This window comes from Trichechus manatus, unplaced genomic scaffold (genome assembly GCF_000243295.1).
Source record: "Trichechus manatus latirostris isolate Lorelei unplaced genomic scaffold, TriManLat1.0 scaffold00039, whole genome shotgun sequence".
Classification (NCBI taxonomy): domain Eukaryota; kingdom Metazoa; phylum Chordata; class Mammalia; order Sirenia; family Trichechidae; genus Trichechus; species Trichechus manatus.
The window spans coordinates 17,953,147-17,971,196 of NW_004443975.1; the positions used below are offsets into that span (position 1 = coordinate 17,953,147).

At 43.9% G+C, this 18,050-nt stretch overlaps 1 protein-coding gene across 1 annotated transcript in view; it reads right to left on the reverse strand.

Annotated features, from left to right (window-relative positions):
- Positions 1-8,257, reverse strand: part of RRP15 (ribosomal RNA processing 15 homolog) — a 49,542-nt gene extending 41,285 nt beyond the window's left edge. Inside the window, exon 1 of the mRNA XM_004391340.3 lies at positions 8,103-8,257. Coding sequence (XP_004391397.2) covers positions 8,103-8,247 — 145 coding nt within the window. The 5' untranslated portion in view covers positions 8,248-8,257. The remainder of the gene's footprint in view (positions 1-8,102) is intronic.
- Positions 8,258-18,050: the final 9,793 nt, after the last annotated feature.

Genomic DNA, 18,050 nt, shown 5'->3' on the forward strand with positions numbered 1-18,050 from the left:
CAAAATGGATGCTTTGAAACTTTTTAAAAACCACTTACTTTTGAAAAAAATGAAGCCATCCCAGGTTTCCATGAAAATAAAATAAAGTGGTGCCAGGGGACAAAGCTGTCAGATGTTATTACATGTGCCATCTGCACACGCCAAACCAAATAGGGCCTGCGAGTTGTCCGCTTCCTGCCATCTGTCCTATAAACTGCTAAACCGCTCAAGTAGTACTATGATGTACTTCATTTCTTAGGCATGTTCCTTTTCTATTTTAAGTAACTTAGAACGAACGAAGCTATAAGCTACAGCTTGATGAAAAGCACATTATATCTTAAATGCAGCTTTGTAGTTTATCAACTTGAAGGGATACCTCCCAGGACCTTGTAAACTGGACTGTTATCAAGTCTTGTGTCAGAAGTACATGGCCATTTTTTATATATGTGACCAGAACGACTCGGGCTTTTTAACTGTCCAGAAAACATGAACTCACCACTCCCCCCACTAGTTTATAGTCACAGGACACGGTCTGTGAGGGAGGGTTATCAGCCCAGGGCACCAGACGATGGCCAAGGCTTTTTTCACCTGAGATGACTTCCTGACTACAGAAGCTTTTTTTTTTTTAAAGACTACAAGGCTTAAGAACCAAGACAGCATTGTGTGTAACTTCCAACAATGTATCGACTCAATAAATTTGAGTACTTCAAGGCTAAGTCAGAGGTAGAGGGGTCATCCTCCCCTTTGTAAGTTGATATCGTCAAACACTGTATTTTCACCTGAGGTGATTCACTTAAGTGTCCTGGTGGCACAGTGGTTAAGCATTAGCCTAGGAAAACTGGGGGGCAGTTCTACTCTGTCCTATAGGGTTGCTATGAGTTGGAATCGATTCCATCGCAACTGATTTTTTATTTACTTACTATGAAGGTTGTTTTTTGTTGTTGTTAAGACTGCAAACTTAAGAACCAAGTACACGCTGTATCTAAAACCAAAAGCCATACAACTGCCCCCATGGGGTTTCCAAGGCTGTGATCTTCACGGAAGCAGACTGCCACATCTTTCTCCCGCAGAGCAGCTGGTGGGTTCAACCGCCAACCTTTTTGTTAGCAGCCCAGCACTTAACCACTGCACCACCAGCGCTTCTTACCATCTCTGAACCTCCAACAAAGTATCAATTCAATAACTCTGAGTAGTCAGAGGACAACTGAGGTAGACAGGTCATCCTCCCCTCTATATGTTTGACATTTACATGTTAAATTGCCAACTGAAGCATTTCACCTTCCACTCATCTCTGATTCACGTAACTTGAGGTTTTACTCTGACCAAGTTTCAAATCCTACTAAAGAGTATTATGATTTACCAGATATACAATCTGAGGGATTTTGCTGTCACTCAAGTTGATATTATATACAACTTATGTTAATTTTACAGAAGAAGCGAGCAGAGGCGCACGGGAACCTCATACCACCAAGAAAGTAGTGCCGGGAGCAACGTGCGTCCTTTGGACCTGAGGTTCCTATGCTGAGATGCTCCCAGACCAAGGAAAGACTGATGCATCACAAGGATCTTTCTCCAGAGCCGAAAGAGAGAGAAAGCCTTCTCCTGGAGCTGATGCCTTGAATTTGGACTTGTAGCCTACTGGACTGTGAGAGAATCAACTTCTCTTTGTTAAAGCCATCCACTTGTGGTATCTCTGTTATAGCTGCACCAGATGACTAAGACAGAAGCTAATCTGAATTTACAGCTTAAATTCTAAAAGAAAAAGTGGATGAGACACCAAAGTTGAAACCTAAAGGTACAGAAACGCTGGTCAAGGGAAGTAGAGAAAAAAGAAAGCGTTCTAGTTCCATAGCACGAGGCCAGCTAGGAGGGCAGCGAGAGCATCCGTCCTGGCGAAACTAGAGTTGAGAATGCTGTGGCACTGGGAAGCCGGAGGGTGACAAGACGTGAACCTGACAGGTAAGCAGTGGTCGGATCACACAGGTCGGGAACGCAAACTGTCAGCGGTCCACGATGTGTGAAGTCTGTAAACTGAGACTAATCATTTAGAAACGTTTATAGAAATTTGACACTGCTGGCAGAGCCAAGCACGTGGTTGTGTTTCTGGTACTTCTTTTTATTGATTTTTTAAAAATATCGGTCCATGACCGATTGAAAATTAGAAAATAAAAACCAAAGCGGTCCTTCGCCATTGGCAGTTTAGGAAGCAATGCGTACAGGGCACGTTGCAGGGAGCGGGTGCTGCAGACAATGCACCTTTGTGGCAACAGAAGCAAAAGAGATGTAAGGCAAGAACTAAGGAAGTGGGAGCAGGCGAATGGGTGAATTAAACCAAATGGCTGTGAAGGGAGAGAGGAGAGTGAAGGCTGCCAGCCATGTTTCCGGTGGGGGAGGATGGTGGTGCCATTCCCAGAGACTGGAAAAGTGGCTTTGGGAAAGGAAATCATGAATTCAGTTTTGGAAATGTTGAGTTGGAGGTGTCTACGGGATAACTAAGCAAAGATAAACAATAGATACGAAAATCGTTACCATTAATCCTGAATTTTACTGCAAAAACAGAATCAAATGATCAGATTAAGGAGTAAGAAGCACAAAATAACAGAGATGACATCCTGAATCTCTGAATGTGACAGTTTTCCACTGGGAGGCATTATAGTACAATGGAAACAGCATCTCCAAGCCTGCTTTTTCATCTGTAAAATGGAAATGCCACCAGCTACCTTGCAGGGTTACTAGAGGAAATTCAAGCCCCTTTTCTGGAGAAAGTTCCAGCTTACAAACATAACTGTTATTACAGGCTGGAGGGCTTACTTGACAGTAAAAAGAAACATCGTCATCATCAATGCTAATACAGCCCTGACAGTGCAGTGGTTAATCGCTTGACTGCTAACCAAAAGGTCAGTAGTTCGAACCTACTACCCACCCCACGGGAAAAAGACGTGTGGTCTGCTTCTGCATAGATTACAGCCTTGGAAAGCCTATAGGGCAGTTCTCTGCCCTATAGGGTCGCTGTGAGTCGGAATCGACACGATGGCAATAGGTTTTTTTATTTAGGTGTACTGTGCTGTGCAAGGAGCTCTGGTAGTGCAGTGGTTAAGCGCTTGGCTGCTAACCAAAAGGCTGGCAGTTTGAACACATCTAGTGGCTTTACAGAAGAAAGACTTGGCAACCTGCTTCTGTAAAGACTACAGCCAAGAAAACGCTATGAAATGGTTCCACTCTGTCACATGGGGTCGCCATGATTTGGAATCAACTTGATGGCACCCAACACCACCACCACCACCACTGTGGGGTGAAAACCACTGAGTGCTTTACATACAGGAACTCATTCGGTCCTCACAGCAGCCCCGACACGGACGCGGTTACATACAGGAACTCATTCGGTCCTCACAGCAGCCCCGACATGGACGCTGTTACATACAGGAACTCATTCGGTCCTCACAGCAGGCCCAACACGGACGCTGTTACATACAGGAACTCGTTCGGTCCTCACAGCAGCCCTGCAGACAGACACTACTATCGCCCTCACTTTACCGAGAAGGCAACAGAGGCAGACACTAGGAAAGAGCTAACCCGAAGTCACTCCAAAAGGAAGTGCCAAACCGGGGGCTTCTTATACAGTTAAGTGTAAGTGGTATTGAGTTTTTAGAAATAAGATATTTAGAAGGGAAGGTCAGAAAGAAAGTAAAGAAGAAAAGGGAAGGGGCAGGGAGGGAGAAAGGAATGAAGCAAGCAAGTAAGCAAGCAAGCTAAGCTATGAACACTGGAAGGAGCGTTATAGAAATCTGATCACAAAAATATCCCTTAGCAATGGAACCTTCCTGAGTGCGAGAGAAGTTTGTCTTGACATCAAAGTCTCCTTGTTCCCAAACTCTTCTTTCATCTGTTCAGATGCCATGGTCCGTGGTCCTACCCTTTCACGCTCTGTTTTTGTTTTTTTTTTTTAACGATCTCTGTGCTCTTGGTTCCTCACCTATATCAGGGTAGGGGTCAGAAGTGCAGGCTCTGGAGTCAAACTGCTAGTAACGGCTGTGCCGCTTATCAACTTGTTTAGCAGCTTACAGACTGAAGTGAGCAGGTTACCTCTCTGTGCCTCAGTTTCTTACATGTAAAATGGAGGTAATAATAGTATCTATCTCATAAGATTGCTGTGTGTATCTGTGATGTGTATCTGGCACATCATAAAATTAAAAAAAAACGTATTATTATGATTATCTAATTCCCCTAATAGTATAGAATGCCCAAAATTTATGGTGCTAAACAAGCTTAGTAATTTCTTCCCTGAAAAATATTTCAAGTAAGGCCCCTCTCCCTGCCCCCGTCCTAGTGCAGGCCCTAACATGGAGTTTTCCAAGTGCCTAATAATTGTTCTCGCACTCTAAGGCAGTCACCATCAAGCCAGCAGTAATGTTTATCAACATGTGACACTTTCTGGTTTAAAAGCACACAGTAGCTCCCTACTGCCTACAGAGAGAGAAACCAATCTCCTCCTCACGGCACACCAGGCCCTTCACAAGCTGGCGCTAACCTGTTCCCAGCGTCACTTACAGTCACTTCTCTGAATAGCTAAATGAGAGCCACAGCAGATAATTTATTTTGTCCTAAACAGGCCATGCACTTTAACTGACTACATGCCACTGTGTATGATTTTCCCCATGTGTGAGAAAACTGTCCTCTCCACTCCCTGGCCTAGAAAACTATTTATCTTCTAAGGCTGAGATGAAATGTCCCTTTATTCACTCATTCAAGAAGAAAATTTACTGAATACTAAAATGTGCAAAAAAAAAAAAACTAAACCCATCGCCGTTGAGTCGATTCTGAGTCATAGCAACCCTATAGGACAGAGTAGAACTGCCCCATAGGGTTTCCAAGGAGCAGCTGGTGGATTCGAACTGCCAACCTTTTGGTTAGCGGCTGAGCTTTTAACTACTACACCACCAGAGCTCCATTCATTCACTCAACAAGAAAATTTACTGGATACCAAAACGTGCAAGGCCCGGTGAAAATAAAGACAAGGCATAACTGCAGCATTTGAAGAACTTACATCCATAAGGAGAGAGACATGCTAAGATATCATAATACCACAGTATACTATGAGTAATAGTAGAAATACATGTAAGGTACAAAGAAGCAATGCCTAGGCAGGATTCTATAGATATGAATTTCTCTGTCTCCATCCTTATCACTTTTGATTGGACCATTATCTTGGTAATTACCTTTACAACTACCTTTTTTTTTTTTTTAATATTTTATTGTACTTCAGGTGAAGGCTTACAGAACAGATAGTTTCTCATGTAACAGTAACACACATGCTGTTTTATGACATTGGTTAACAACCCCACAACATTTTAACCCTCTAAATTCTAAACTTTTTTTTTTTTGTGAAAATACACATAGCCAAAGATACGCCATTTCAAAAAATTTTTTTACATACACATTTAAGTGACATTGACTACGCTCTTCTAATTGTGCCGTTATTCTCACTCAAGATGAAGGCTTACAGGACAAAATAGTCTCCCATTTAACAGTTACTACAAATGTTGCCCTATGACAATGGTTAACAATCTCACAACACATCAACAATATCTTTACTCAGTCTTGTGTTCCCTATCACCAGCTTCCTTGTCCCCTTCTGCCTTCTGGCCCTTGTCACTGGACTCCTGTACCTCGTTACTCTCATGGTTTTACTGGGCTGTCCACTCCCAGGCTGAACAGTGAACCTCGAAGGTAACTTCACCACTGAGCTAAAAGGGTGTCTGGGGGCCATACTCTCGGGGTTTCTCCAGTCTCCTTTAGGCCAATAAATCTGGTCTTCTTTTTTTTTTTTTTTGTGAGTTAGAATTATGCTCTACATCCTTCTCCAGCTCTGTCCAGAACCCTCTGTTGTGATCCTGGTCAGAGCAGTCAGCGGTGGTAGCCAGGCACCATCTAGCTGTACTGGACTCAGTCCGGTGGAGGTTTTGGTAGCTGTGGACAATTAGTCCTTTGGACTAATCTTTTCGTTGTATCCTGTTCTCTTCATTCTCCCTTGCTCCCGAAGGGATGAGACCAGTGGAGTATCTTAGATGGCTGCTCACAGGCTTTTAAGACCCCAGACACTACCCACCAAGGTAGAATGTAGAGCATTATCTTTATAAGTAGTGTCATGCCAATTGAGCTAGATGTTCCCCGAGACCATGGTCCCCAGAGCCCTCCGTTCAGCAACTCAGTCCCTCGGGGAGTTTGGATGTGTCCATGGGGCCTCCATGACCTTTCCTTGTACAGGTTGTGTTAGTTTCCCCTGTATTGTGTACTGTCTCACCCTTCACCCAAGATACCACTTGTCTATTGCCTATTTAGTATTCCCCCCCCCACAACTACCTTTTAACACTAGTCATTACACTGTATTACAGTCCTATATTTAATATCTATCTTCCTTAGGACTGTATTTCTAGAGCAGGAATCACGTTTTATTCAGCCTTTGTATCCTCAACACCTAGAGGGTGCTTGGAACAGAACAGAAACACAAGAATTGTTCACTGAACTGAAATGGATAATCAGGTTTCCCTAATAGTCAAAAGCCTCTTAATCCATTAGGTAACTGATCTATAACAGCAAGAGAACCTTAGAACCTAATCAATATTTTAACAATGAACTGAGAAATCAGAACAGTTCCAACCTGAAATTCGTCAGTATTTGAATAGAGAAATTCAACCTCCACCCAAATCTATAAGCAATAGTGATAATTTGCTCCCAATGTAGTCGTGTTTCTTTCTCTGAGAACACCACTTGAATTAGTCTATAGAGTTCAAAAAATATCAGAACCAGAAGTCTTAACTCCTGCTCAATAAATAGCTCGTTTTCCTGAACTCTTCCAGCAGGAGATGAGGACTCTGAGTCCTAGAGGCTGTAGCAGCATATGGCAGATTCTTCTTCTTGGTCTTGGAAGTCCAAGTTCACACATTTATTTAGTTAACAAATATCTGTAAAGGACCTACTACGCACCAAACACTGTTCTAGGCACTGGGGATACAGCAGTCTCTACTCCCATGAAATTATATTCCAGTTGGAAGAGACACAAGAGCAAATATGTAAGACATCAGATGGTTTGGTAAGTGCCGAGAAGAAAAATAAAGCAGGGCAGTAAGTCAGAAAGTAAAGGCAGGAAGCAAGGAGAAGAGTCGTGGCGCTACGTTTGACATAAGTGTGATTTAGACAGTGGACCATGGATGAGCAGGACACGTATACCTGAAGAAGAATACTCTCAGTGACGGGACTAGCAAGTACATAAACCCAATATGGGGTTTGACATGAAAAAACAAAACTGCAAGGACACCAGTGTGAGCAGATTAGAGTTAGCAGCTAGTGAGGGGCAGAGTGGCAGCTGATGAACAATGTAAGCCAGCTCAAGCAGGCTAAGGACCCAGGATGTTATTCTGAGATGGGATCATCTTGAGCAGCTGACTGACATCATGTAACACGCATTATAAAAGAACAGCTCTGGATGTTATGTGGCTATCAGCTAATACAAAGGAGCAATAACTGGGCAGTAAGAATCAGGGGCTGCCTGCAGTTCCTTGTAACCATGATGGCAAAGAGGAGGGGTGTGCCCAAGTCATTGTTGAAGGTCTCCAAATACTTCGTTCCTTCTCATTACCGAAAGAGAAAGAGATCAGTTGCTACCTTTATTAATTCCACTTTACTCACCTACTCTTCATTGATTCGCTACTATCTGATCTCTATCCCCAAAACACACACACGGACCTAAGGCACAAGAAAAGTCATCAAGTCCACCACACGTCTTTCTCTCACTTGTTTTGGTCTTTTGCTCCTCGCTCTCTATAAGATTTATCCCACTCTTGTAATATCAAATATCACCCTTCTTTTCACCCTTTACTACCGTAAGTCTCTCGGCAGCGGCAGCAGTTTCTCCTGTTTAGAAACAGTGACCCCGGAAACATCAGACAAAAAGAACGAAAATTCAAAATAACAGCTGACAGGTACCCTGCCCTGAAGACCACTTCCCCAAGTCCTCTCACTGAGCCATGAGGAGATAAGACCGGGGCGGCTGGCAGCGAACCCACTCTCCTCCCGGCTCCCCGCGTCCTCCGCCAGGCCGCCAAAGCTCAGCCCTCGTACGTTACCTCCCCCGTCGGCAGCGTCTTTGTCCTCATCTTCCAGCTTAGATGATGTAGCCCTGGCTATCACTTTCATCTTCTTCTTCTTTTTTAGGGAGTTTTTCAGCTTTTTCCCTGCACTCGCACGTGAGTCCTGAATGGTCGCGGCCATTTTCACCACCGGAAGCGCCGCCGCTGCGTCCGGTGGCAACGAAAGAAACTTCGACCTTTGTTCCGGTGACACCAGGTTCCGGGGCGGGGTCGCCTGCCCGGGTTCCGGGATTGGGGCTTCAGAATGTGGCTTGGAGAGAGGTCTGAATGAGGGTTGTCATTACGTGAAGTTGGTTCCAGGACAAAAGTCAGTGACTGTCCAGTCTCAACCGACTTCTCTGCCACCTTGGCGAGGTGACCTCGCTCTTACCCAGGTCCGCTGCCCAGTCCGGCCCCAACGTCATGTCTCCCACCATCAGCTTCTCCCATGGGCGCCTCTCCATCAGCTGCCTTATTTAATGTGGGTTTGCTGTGTCCCTTACGTGCCTACTAAATGCGCCGGCGGCTAGGAAGCGAGAATTAGACTGACTACCATGGCCTTCTCCACGCGGCTAACAACGTGCCCTCTCCTCCCATCACCACCGCCCCAATTCACAACGCACACGCGAGGCGAGATCTCTTCCCAAAGTGGCAATGAGATTCCTTCTGAATAACGCTTTCAGCGGCTTCCACTTGGAAACCGAATACAGTCTCAGTTCCCTCCCCTGGGTCCCAGGTCTTAGGGAATCCAGCCGCAGACCTCTGCCTCCCCCCTAGCTCCAGCCGCGCGAAGTTTGGGGTGCCCCACCGCGCGGGCCCGACGGCGCGCTGGCAGGCTTCGGCGCCCGACCGCGCGGGCCCGACGGCGCGCTTGCAGGCTTTGGCGCCCGACCACGCGGGCCCGACCGAGTGGCTGGTCCCCGCGCGACGCCTTCGCCGGCCAGCTGCTCCCTGAAGTTAGCCGCCAATCCGGGCTCTCGCAGCCCCGCATTCCCTCGAAGCACCTTCCATAATCGCCACCTGTTTTCTTTGGTTTTCCCCTAAAGTGTTAGGTCCTTGAGGGTAGAGACCGTATCCCATTCACTACTGTACCCCCAAGGCTAGCGTGGGGCTTGGCCAGCAGCAGGAGCTCAAAAAATATTTCTGGAAAGGAAGAAAGAATGAATGACTACAACGATTGACAAGATTAATCTTGCTCTACAGGCCAAGCATGTTCTAAAGACTTTCCCAACCTTAGCCATTTCCCGCTAGAGAACTTCCTGGTTTTTAATACCCAAACGTCCTAAGAAAGTAAGAATCTCTCAATTCGACATATTCCGGTTGATGTTTAAAAAAACCAAACCCGTTACCATCGAGACGATTCCAACTCACAGCGACCCTATAGGACAGAGTAGAACTGTCCCATAGGGTTTTCAAGGGGTGGTTGGTGGATTCGAACTGCTAACCTTTTGGTTAGCAGCCAAGCTCCTAACTACTGCTCCATCAGGGCTCCGCTAAAAAAGACGGTCGATGTCTACATAGGAAAAAATTATATATACTTCCCAATAGCTCAATACAACATTTTTACTGAAGGAAAAGTTACGTTCAAAATACAATTAGTAAAAGATCAGAATCCTGCACGAACCTTTTGAAGAATGCAATAACTGTCAACAAAGGAGGCGCACCTTCGGGACGTGCCTTAGGTTATTGCTGGGGCCCACAAGCTCTCCCATCCTGCCACTGTGTGCAGGTCCTGGACTGTTTCCTGCTGCCTGTCACATCCAGTCTTTGTTATTGTCTAGTATACAATGAGTTCCAGACAAAGTTGGAAAAGGATTAACGAAAATTGTAGAAAAGAACACAAAGTGAGGGGAAAAAATGATTAAAATGGAAAAGATATTCCTGCATACGAAACCCTGCTTGTTAATATTATTTGGTGACAAGGAAATGGTGTTCTGAGCATTTTGCATACGAGTTAATACTATATGATGGTTTATATACAGGGATTTTAATGTGTTTTGTTACAATTAGAGAAATTGCTTAGTGGGTTGGCTAATTAATTGTTTCTGTTAGCTGCTGTGAAGTCAACCCCTGACTCATGGAGACCCCATGTTTTACACAGTAGAACTGCTCCAAAGGGTTTTCTTGGCTGTAATCTTTACAGAAGCAGTTTGCCAGGCATTTCTTTTGTGGCGCTGCCAAGTAAGTTCGACTGCCAACTTTTAGGTTAGCAGCTGATTGCAAACACTTGCACCACCCAGGTTCCTGGGTTGATTGGTTACACATTCAATTTTTCTCTTTAAAAGTAATATAAAACAAACCCAGGGTCATCATGCAGAAAATCTGACTTTCCGAAATGAATTACTGATGTGAAGTAGGAGATACCTGCATTAACTTATTTAACCTTCACAATAAATCAGTGAATTTTAAGTATTATGATTGTTTCCACTTTATAGATGAGGAAAGTGAGGCATGGAGAGAGATTAAATTCCTGCTCAAGGTCACAAAAGCAGAATCACATTCAAACCTAACCAGTTAGCTCCACAGTCTTCTCAACCAACAAGCTGCGCTGCCTTCTCAGACCATTTACTTCAGCAATTAACAAGTGTGTGCTGAGAACGAGCAATGGAAATTTCTGGTAAGCACAAGAATTCGTAGATTAGAAAGAAAAACTATCCTTACAATGAATAAAAATAATTAACAGAATTCAAATAGAATGTCCATTGCATGATAGAAAGAGTTAAAGTCACCTAGATGCTTGTGTGGAGATTTTTGTAAACATACTTGTGCTAGTTATCAATTATTGCTCTCAGCTCCAAATTCACCCTTTTTGGCTGCTCTGTGAAAATGGGGCTGAGTCCTTTAAATATTTTTCCTTTGCTAAGTAGTATGATGTCAGGCTTCATCAGTAGAGGGCAGTAGAGAGACATTGCAGGAGAAATGGGCCTTCTCCAGGTTCCAGTGTGCTCCTCTCAGCATCTGCTGCAGCTTCTCAAGCACCAGGCTTCTCCAGCTCCGGACTCCTGTGACACAGGTGACTTCTCCAGCACGTGTTCCTGGAATGCACAGTGGTCAACATCACCCAACACCTCCCCCAGAAACCCCCTTCTGCAGTTTCATGGCAGAACACCTATAGTGAGACACCTGTCAGACATAGCTTTCCCCAGTACCCTAAAGGGCACAGATTCTAGAAAATTCTGGAGGATGGATTTCCAGCAAGTGCTGTCACATAGCAACGCCTCTGCAGTCCAGTGAGTCAGATTGCCCTCTTCAACATGATATGGATCATAGCCATAAGTGGGGAGTGGGGCCCTTCCTTGGGTGGTGTTCCTCAGCCCTGAGGGTAGTCACTTCTCCATATATCTGCTGTTACTACACCATACTGTACCCATTGCCATCAAGTCAATCCCAACTCATAGCAACCCTATAGGACAGAGTAGAACTGCCCCATAGGGTTTTCAAGGTGCGACTGGTGGATTCAAACTGCCGACCTTTTGGTTAGCAGCCAAGCTCTTAACCACTGTGCCACCAGGGCTCCGCTATTACTGTATTTTCTGTCTGCTCACCTCTGTGGGGTTGGCTGCATACCATATTTTTACCCAAAAAACTCACACCTTCTATGTTTGTTTGTCAGCTGCATACCATATTTTTACCCAGAAAACTCACACCTTCTATGTTTGTCAGCTGCATCCTTCCCCCACGAGGTATTTTCTTAAGCACTGCTGTGCCATTTTTTTTTTACACATTGCTGTAAAAAAAATTAGCGTAGCATGCTTATGAAAATACTTTCTGGAGGGAGGGCACGGCTGGCAAACAAATGTAGAACGCACGTGTTATTTGCATAAAAATATGATATAAAAGCACACTCCTGGTCAATTTCAAGGCATGGCCATCCCACCAGGGCCATGAACTGACCAATCCCCTCTCGGCAGGCCACAGATACTGTATTGTGCATAGTAGGCTATATTTGCTTAAGTATATTGACCAATCCCTGTAAGGTTCGTAAAATAGGCCAATCACAGGGCAGGCTGCAGGGTCCGAAAAAACTATCAAACCTCAAGTTGTTTACAGCTTACTCAGGAAATGTCAATCAACCTGGATAAAAGTACAAAACCCTGTGGGGTAAAAAACTAGGGCAAAGGTAACTCCTTAGAGCTTAGGGAAAAAAATCTCTCAAGCTGTTTTTCTAAAGAACAAGGCAAAAAGCCACATAAAGAAACTCATTTCACCACCCAAAACCCGTATCAAACCCATTGCCATCAAGTTGATTCCGACTCCTAGCGACCCTATAGGACCCAGGAGAACTGCCCAATAGGGTTCCTAAGGAGTGACTGGTAGATTCCAACTGCCGACCTTTTGGTTAGCAGGCCAGCTCTTAACCACGGTGCCACCAGGGCTCCTATTTCACCACAGAAGTGCTAAATCCTTAAACACTAGTAGGATAAAAAAGTTACAGCAGCTTGCAGAGGTAGAGCAAGGTTAACAACGGAAAGAAAAAAGAAGCTGTCTTTTCAAAACAAAGTCCAAGAATCTCTAACTGTACTATTGAGCTCTCAAGGGTATGATTTAAGGAAGTTTTAAAGAGTTTCTGTTAAAAACCAAAACACCCATTACCGTCGAGTCGATTCCGACTCATAGTAGACCCTCTAGGACAGAGTAGAACTGCCCCCATAGGGTTTCCCAGGTTACGGAAGTGGACTGCCACATCTTTCTTCTGCAGAGTGTGGGTCTGAACCACCAGACTTTTGGTTAGCAGCAGCCTCATGCCACTAGGGCTCTACTGAAGGTGATGAAAAAATTTGAAACTGATAGTGGGAAAAGTTTCACAACATGGAAATGTAATTATTGTACACAGAAAAATGGATCAAATGGCAAATATTTTGTTTTATATATTTCTCCACAATAAAAAATTAATAAAATAAATTTTAAAAATTATCCACATTTAAACGTTATGTAGTCATCTTCACCAGAATGCCTCAAAGCATTAGCATATCTTAATTGCCTAATCAGCAAAACGTAACACAATATTATTCTGACAGATGAAAATGAGATTTCCAGAAAAATGGACACCATTCTCATACTATTAAGAAAGGTAGTTTGATAGGAAAAGAATATTGGCATGAATATCAGGAAATCTGCTGTCTGGTCTCATTTGCATTATGAATAGTGGATACTGCTGGGTCCCTACCCAGCCTCCTTTTCTCCTTCTTAAAACTCCCCTCCTTTTTTATTAGCTTCTCCTTTTTGCAGCCATGTGACCCCACATGCCAAGGTCCAGGGCTGAGCCTGCTTGGTCTGTTGGTAAAACCCTGAGCATTGTTAGTGAGTGGTTCAGAATTAGACATGTGACCCAATGGGACAGAAGGGGAACTGAAGGGAGAATTTTCCTTACTCTGAGGGAAGAACCACACGTAAAGATGGTCTCCCTCCTTCCCCTGGACAAACGCATGTCCGAGCGTGAAACCTGGGACTGATGCAGCTGTGACATTGCTGCCTGATGTTGAACCCAACACTGAGCCTGCACAGCCTAGACTGGGACAAACCTGGGTCTTTGGTGACACCATTGAGCTGCTACATCAGCCCATGCTGAAGTTCACCCTGTTTCCTTTCTGTGAGTTACATTGTAACATTGTTTAGGTCAATTTACAATAAGTCAAGGGTTTTGTTATTTGCCTCCAGAAGCCCTTGCATTTGATACTGTCTTAGTTACCTAGTGCTACTGTAACAGAAATACCACAAGTCGGTAACTTTAAAGAACAAAATGTATATTCTCACAGTTTTGGATGCTAAAAGTGCAAATCAGGGTCTCTGCCGGGACCATTCCTTCCTTGTTGGTCCCCAGACGTATCCTCGGTTCTCCAGGATCCTCCCATGCATCCGTGCATCCTCCGACTAAGTGCTTGTCTCTGGGTCTGATCTGTGCTTTTTATAACTCAGAAGTGATTAGGGTTAGGACACACCCTACACCGATTCCGACTCATAGCAACCCTACAGGACAGAGTAGAACTGCCCAACAGAGTTTCCAGAGAGTGGCTGGTGGATTTGAACTGCCGATCTTTTGGTTAGCAGCCGAGCTCTTAACCAGGGCTCCCTACGCTGTTACGACCTTATTGATATAACAAAGAACACCCTATTTCCAGTCAGAATCACATACACAGGTATAAGAGTTAGGATTCCAACACATATTTTTAGGGAACAGAATTCAATTCATAACAGATATACTATGCAACCTCAGTCAAGTTGGTTTGCCTTTAAAAAGGTAAAGGTATAAGTTTCCTCAATTTAAAAAATGAGTAAGGTCCTGGGCTAAATAAACTCTAAAAATCTTTTCAGCTTACATTTCTATGTTATTATGAAATAGATTTCCAAGTAGACTTTCTTTTCCCAAATCCTTCACCCTTCTTCCAAAATCTGTGGTTCGAGGGTACAATGCAAATGCCTCCAAAAATCTATAATAATAATAATGCGTTTATTTTGTTATCAGGAGCCCTGGTGGCACAGTGGTTAAAGAGCTTGACTGCTAACCAAAAGATCAGTGGTTCAAACCCACCAGCTGTTCTGTGGAAGAAAGATGTGGCAGTCTGCTTCTGTAAAGATTTACAGCCTTGGAAACCCTGTGGGACAGTTCTGCTCTGCCCTTTAGGGTGCTATGAGTCGGAATTGACTCCACAGCAGTGGGTTTGGTTTGGTCTTGTTATCAACTGTAAGATTTTTTTTTTTTTTGAAGTGATAACAGGATACAGAGAATGTAAAGATGTATATAAATTATCCTGTGTAGAATGACTCTGAACACAACAAAGTGGATACTCTTCCTTTGTGGGAAACAGGAACTCACAGAATTTGACCCTGGTAACACAGTGGTCAAGAGCTCTGTTGCTAACCAAAAGGTCAGCAGTTCGAATCCACCAGCCACTCCTTGGAAACCCTATGGGGCAGGCCTCCTCTGTCCTGTAGGGCCGCTATGAGTCAGAATTGACTCGATGGCAATAGGTTTGGTATTTTTTTTCAATGAGTGTATGGCATTCTGTGTCTGCTCTAGATCTTGACCCTTAGGACAACAGAAATTACTAGTGGTAATATTCCGTGTGTGTCATCCTGAGGATTTTGAGGTCCTTTAAGGATCAAGTTACTAGAAGTCCTTTTTCTCTCAGCGCAGGTAATTTTGTTCTCTAAAGGAAAAGTGAAGCATTCCAAAGTCCAGGTATTCCAGACTCCTGCTCATGTGGCACGGAGCCCTGGTGGTGCAGTGGTTAAAGCACTCAGCTGCTAACTGAAAGGTTGGTGGTTCAAGCCCACCAGCCGCTCAGTGAGAGAAAGATGTGGCAGCCTGCTTCCATAAAGATTATAGCCTTGGAAACCTTATGAGGCAGTTCTACTCTGTCCTATAGGGTCGCTGTGAGTCAGAAGTGACTCTACCACAACAGGTGTGTGTGTGTGTGTGTGTGTGTGTGTTTTCTCTCCTTGGGCTCATGTGGCTGCTTCTGAATCTTCTGATCTTTGTTTTAAAGACATAAGCTTCTGAATCCTTTGGAACATCCTTTAAAAAGGGATGGCTTCCCTCTTTATCTTTACTCACCTCTAGCAGGGAACTCCTGCTTGTGATATAATTACGACCCAGGTAGTGACCTCATTATTCCTAACTAGATGGAGCCCTTTGTACTGTGTTTGATTGCCTCCTCAGAAACATCCCTGTAAACAAGAAAGGGACAGATTACATCATCTGGTTGGTGTTAAACAACCAAGCAGGTGTATACAGGCAAGACTAATAACCTTTATTTCACTTGAACAACTTACTCTTGGACTCCTGGTCTCAGAGCCTGTATTAGTGCGATGGGTACTATCATGCATCAAAGAGACATATTCCACCTTGCATAAAACCTTTCCATTAAAAACTCACCTTGCTATGGGAGTTAACAGTCTCTTAGGCAGTATTCGTCACGAATGACAAGATTTGCCCAGCGTTTCTGAATGATCAAGCAAACAAAAAAGAAAAGTGGGGCTACCCTGATCCTGCTAAACTCTCAGACTCTCTTTTCAAAGAAAGAGCACTTTTTTTCTGCTGGTAGAAAGTGCATCCTAAGCAGGGGTGGATTATCCAATAAGCAAGGTAAACACAGGCTTACTTGTGCATACTTACTAATCTGTAGTGAACAATTTCACATGGGTTTCACCACACCTTAAAGAAAACAAAAATCTTCACAACTGGATCAGTAAGCAACATCATGATAAACAGAGAAAAGATTGAAGTTGTCAAGGATTTCATTTTACTTGGATCCACAATCAACGCCCATGGAAGCAGCAATCCAGAAATCAAATGACTTACTGCATTGAGCAAATCAGTTGCGAAAGACCTCTTTAAAGTGTTAAATGGCAAAGATGTTACTTTGAAGACTAACGTGTGCCTGACCCAAGCCACAGTATTTTCGGTTGTCTCATATGCATACAAAAGCTGGACAATGAATAAGGAAGACCAAAGAAGAATTGATGCCTTTGAATTATGGTGTTGGCGAAGAATATTGAATATACCACAGACTGCCAGAAGAAGGAACAAATCTGTCTTGGAAGAAGTACAGCCAGAATGTTCCTTAGTAGCCAGGATGGCGAGACTTCGTCTTGGGTACTTTGGACATGTTATCAGGAGGGATCAGTCCCTGAAGAAGGACATCATGCTTGGTAAAAGAGAGGGCGAGTGAAAAAGAGGAAGACCCTCAACAAGATGGATTGTCACTGTGGCTGCAGTGATGGGTTCAAGCATAGCAATGATTGTGAGGATGGCTCAGGACTGGGCAGTGTTTTGTTCTGTCGTACATAAGGTCACTATGGGTCAGAACCAACTTGATGGCACCTAACAACAACAAGATCTAAGGGTCCAGCTTTCTTAGACATCCACTCATTCATTCATTCTCCAAATATTTAATAAACTCTGACTATGTGTCAGGTTCTATTTTAAGCACTGTTGTTCTCAGCTGCCGTTGTATCAGCTACAATGATTCATGGTGACCCCAAAGGAAGAAACCCTACCCGATCCTGTGCCATCCCTATTATCAGTTGCAGATCAGACCATTGTGATCCACAGGGTTTTCTTGTCTTTCTTTTTTTCCCTAAAGTTTATTTATTTTGTTGTTGTTGAGAATATACACAGCAAAACATACACCAATTCTACATGTACAGTTTAGTGACATTGATTACATTCTTCGAGATGTGGAAACATTCTCACCCTCTTTTTATGAGTGGTTCCTCCCTCACTAACATAAACTTAGTTTATTTTCTCATGGTTTAGGAGGCTAGAAGTCTGAATTCAGGGTGTTGGCTCTAGGGAAAGGCTTTCTCTGTCTCTGTCAGCTCTGGAGGAAGGTGCTTGTCTCTTTGAGCTTCTGCTCCGGGGCAATCTTCAGCTGGCTTGGCATCACTCTTCCCCCATTTCTGCTTCTTTCCCTTGCTTGTTTAATATCTTTTTATATCTCAAAGAGATTGACTTAAAACACACCCTACACTAATCCTGTCTCGTTAACATAACAAAGACAACCCATTCCCAAATGGGATTATAACCACAGGCATAGAGGTTAGGATTTACAACACATATTTTTGGAGGACACAATTCAAGCCATAACACTCACTGTCCCAGCATGGGTGTTTTTTTTAAAAGCCCCCATATTACTTTCTTTGGGCTACCATAAGAAAGTACTACAAACTAGATGGCTTAAAACCACAGAAACTTATTTCCTTGCAGCTATGAAGGCAAGAAGTCTGAAATCAAGCTCTGGTAGGGTCACAGTCTTTCTGAAGTCTCGAAGGGAAGATCCTTCCTTTCTTCTAGCTTCCTTCCGGTGGTCCCTGGCATTCCTTGGCCTGTGCAGCATTAACTCTTATCTCTTCTCTGTTTTCACATGGCTACCTTCCCTGTGTGCCTGTTTGCGTCTGCGTCTCCTCTCCTCATTTTGTAAGAACAGCAGTTATATTGGTCTA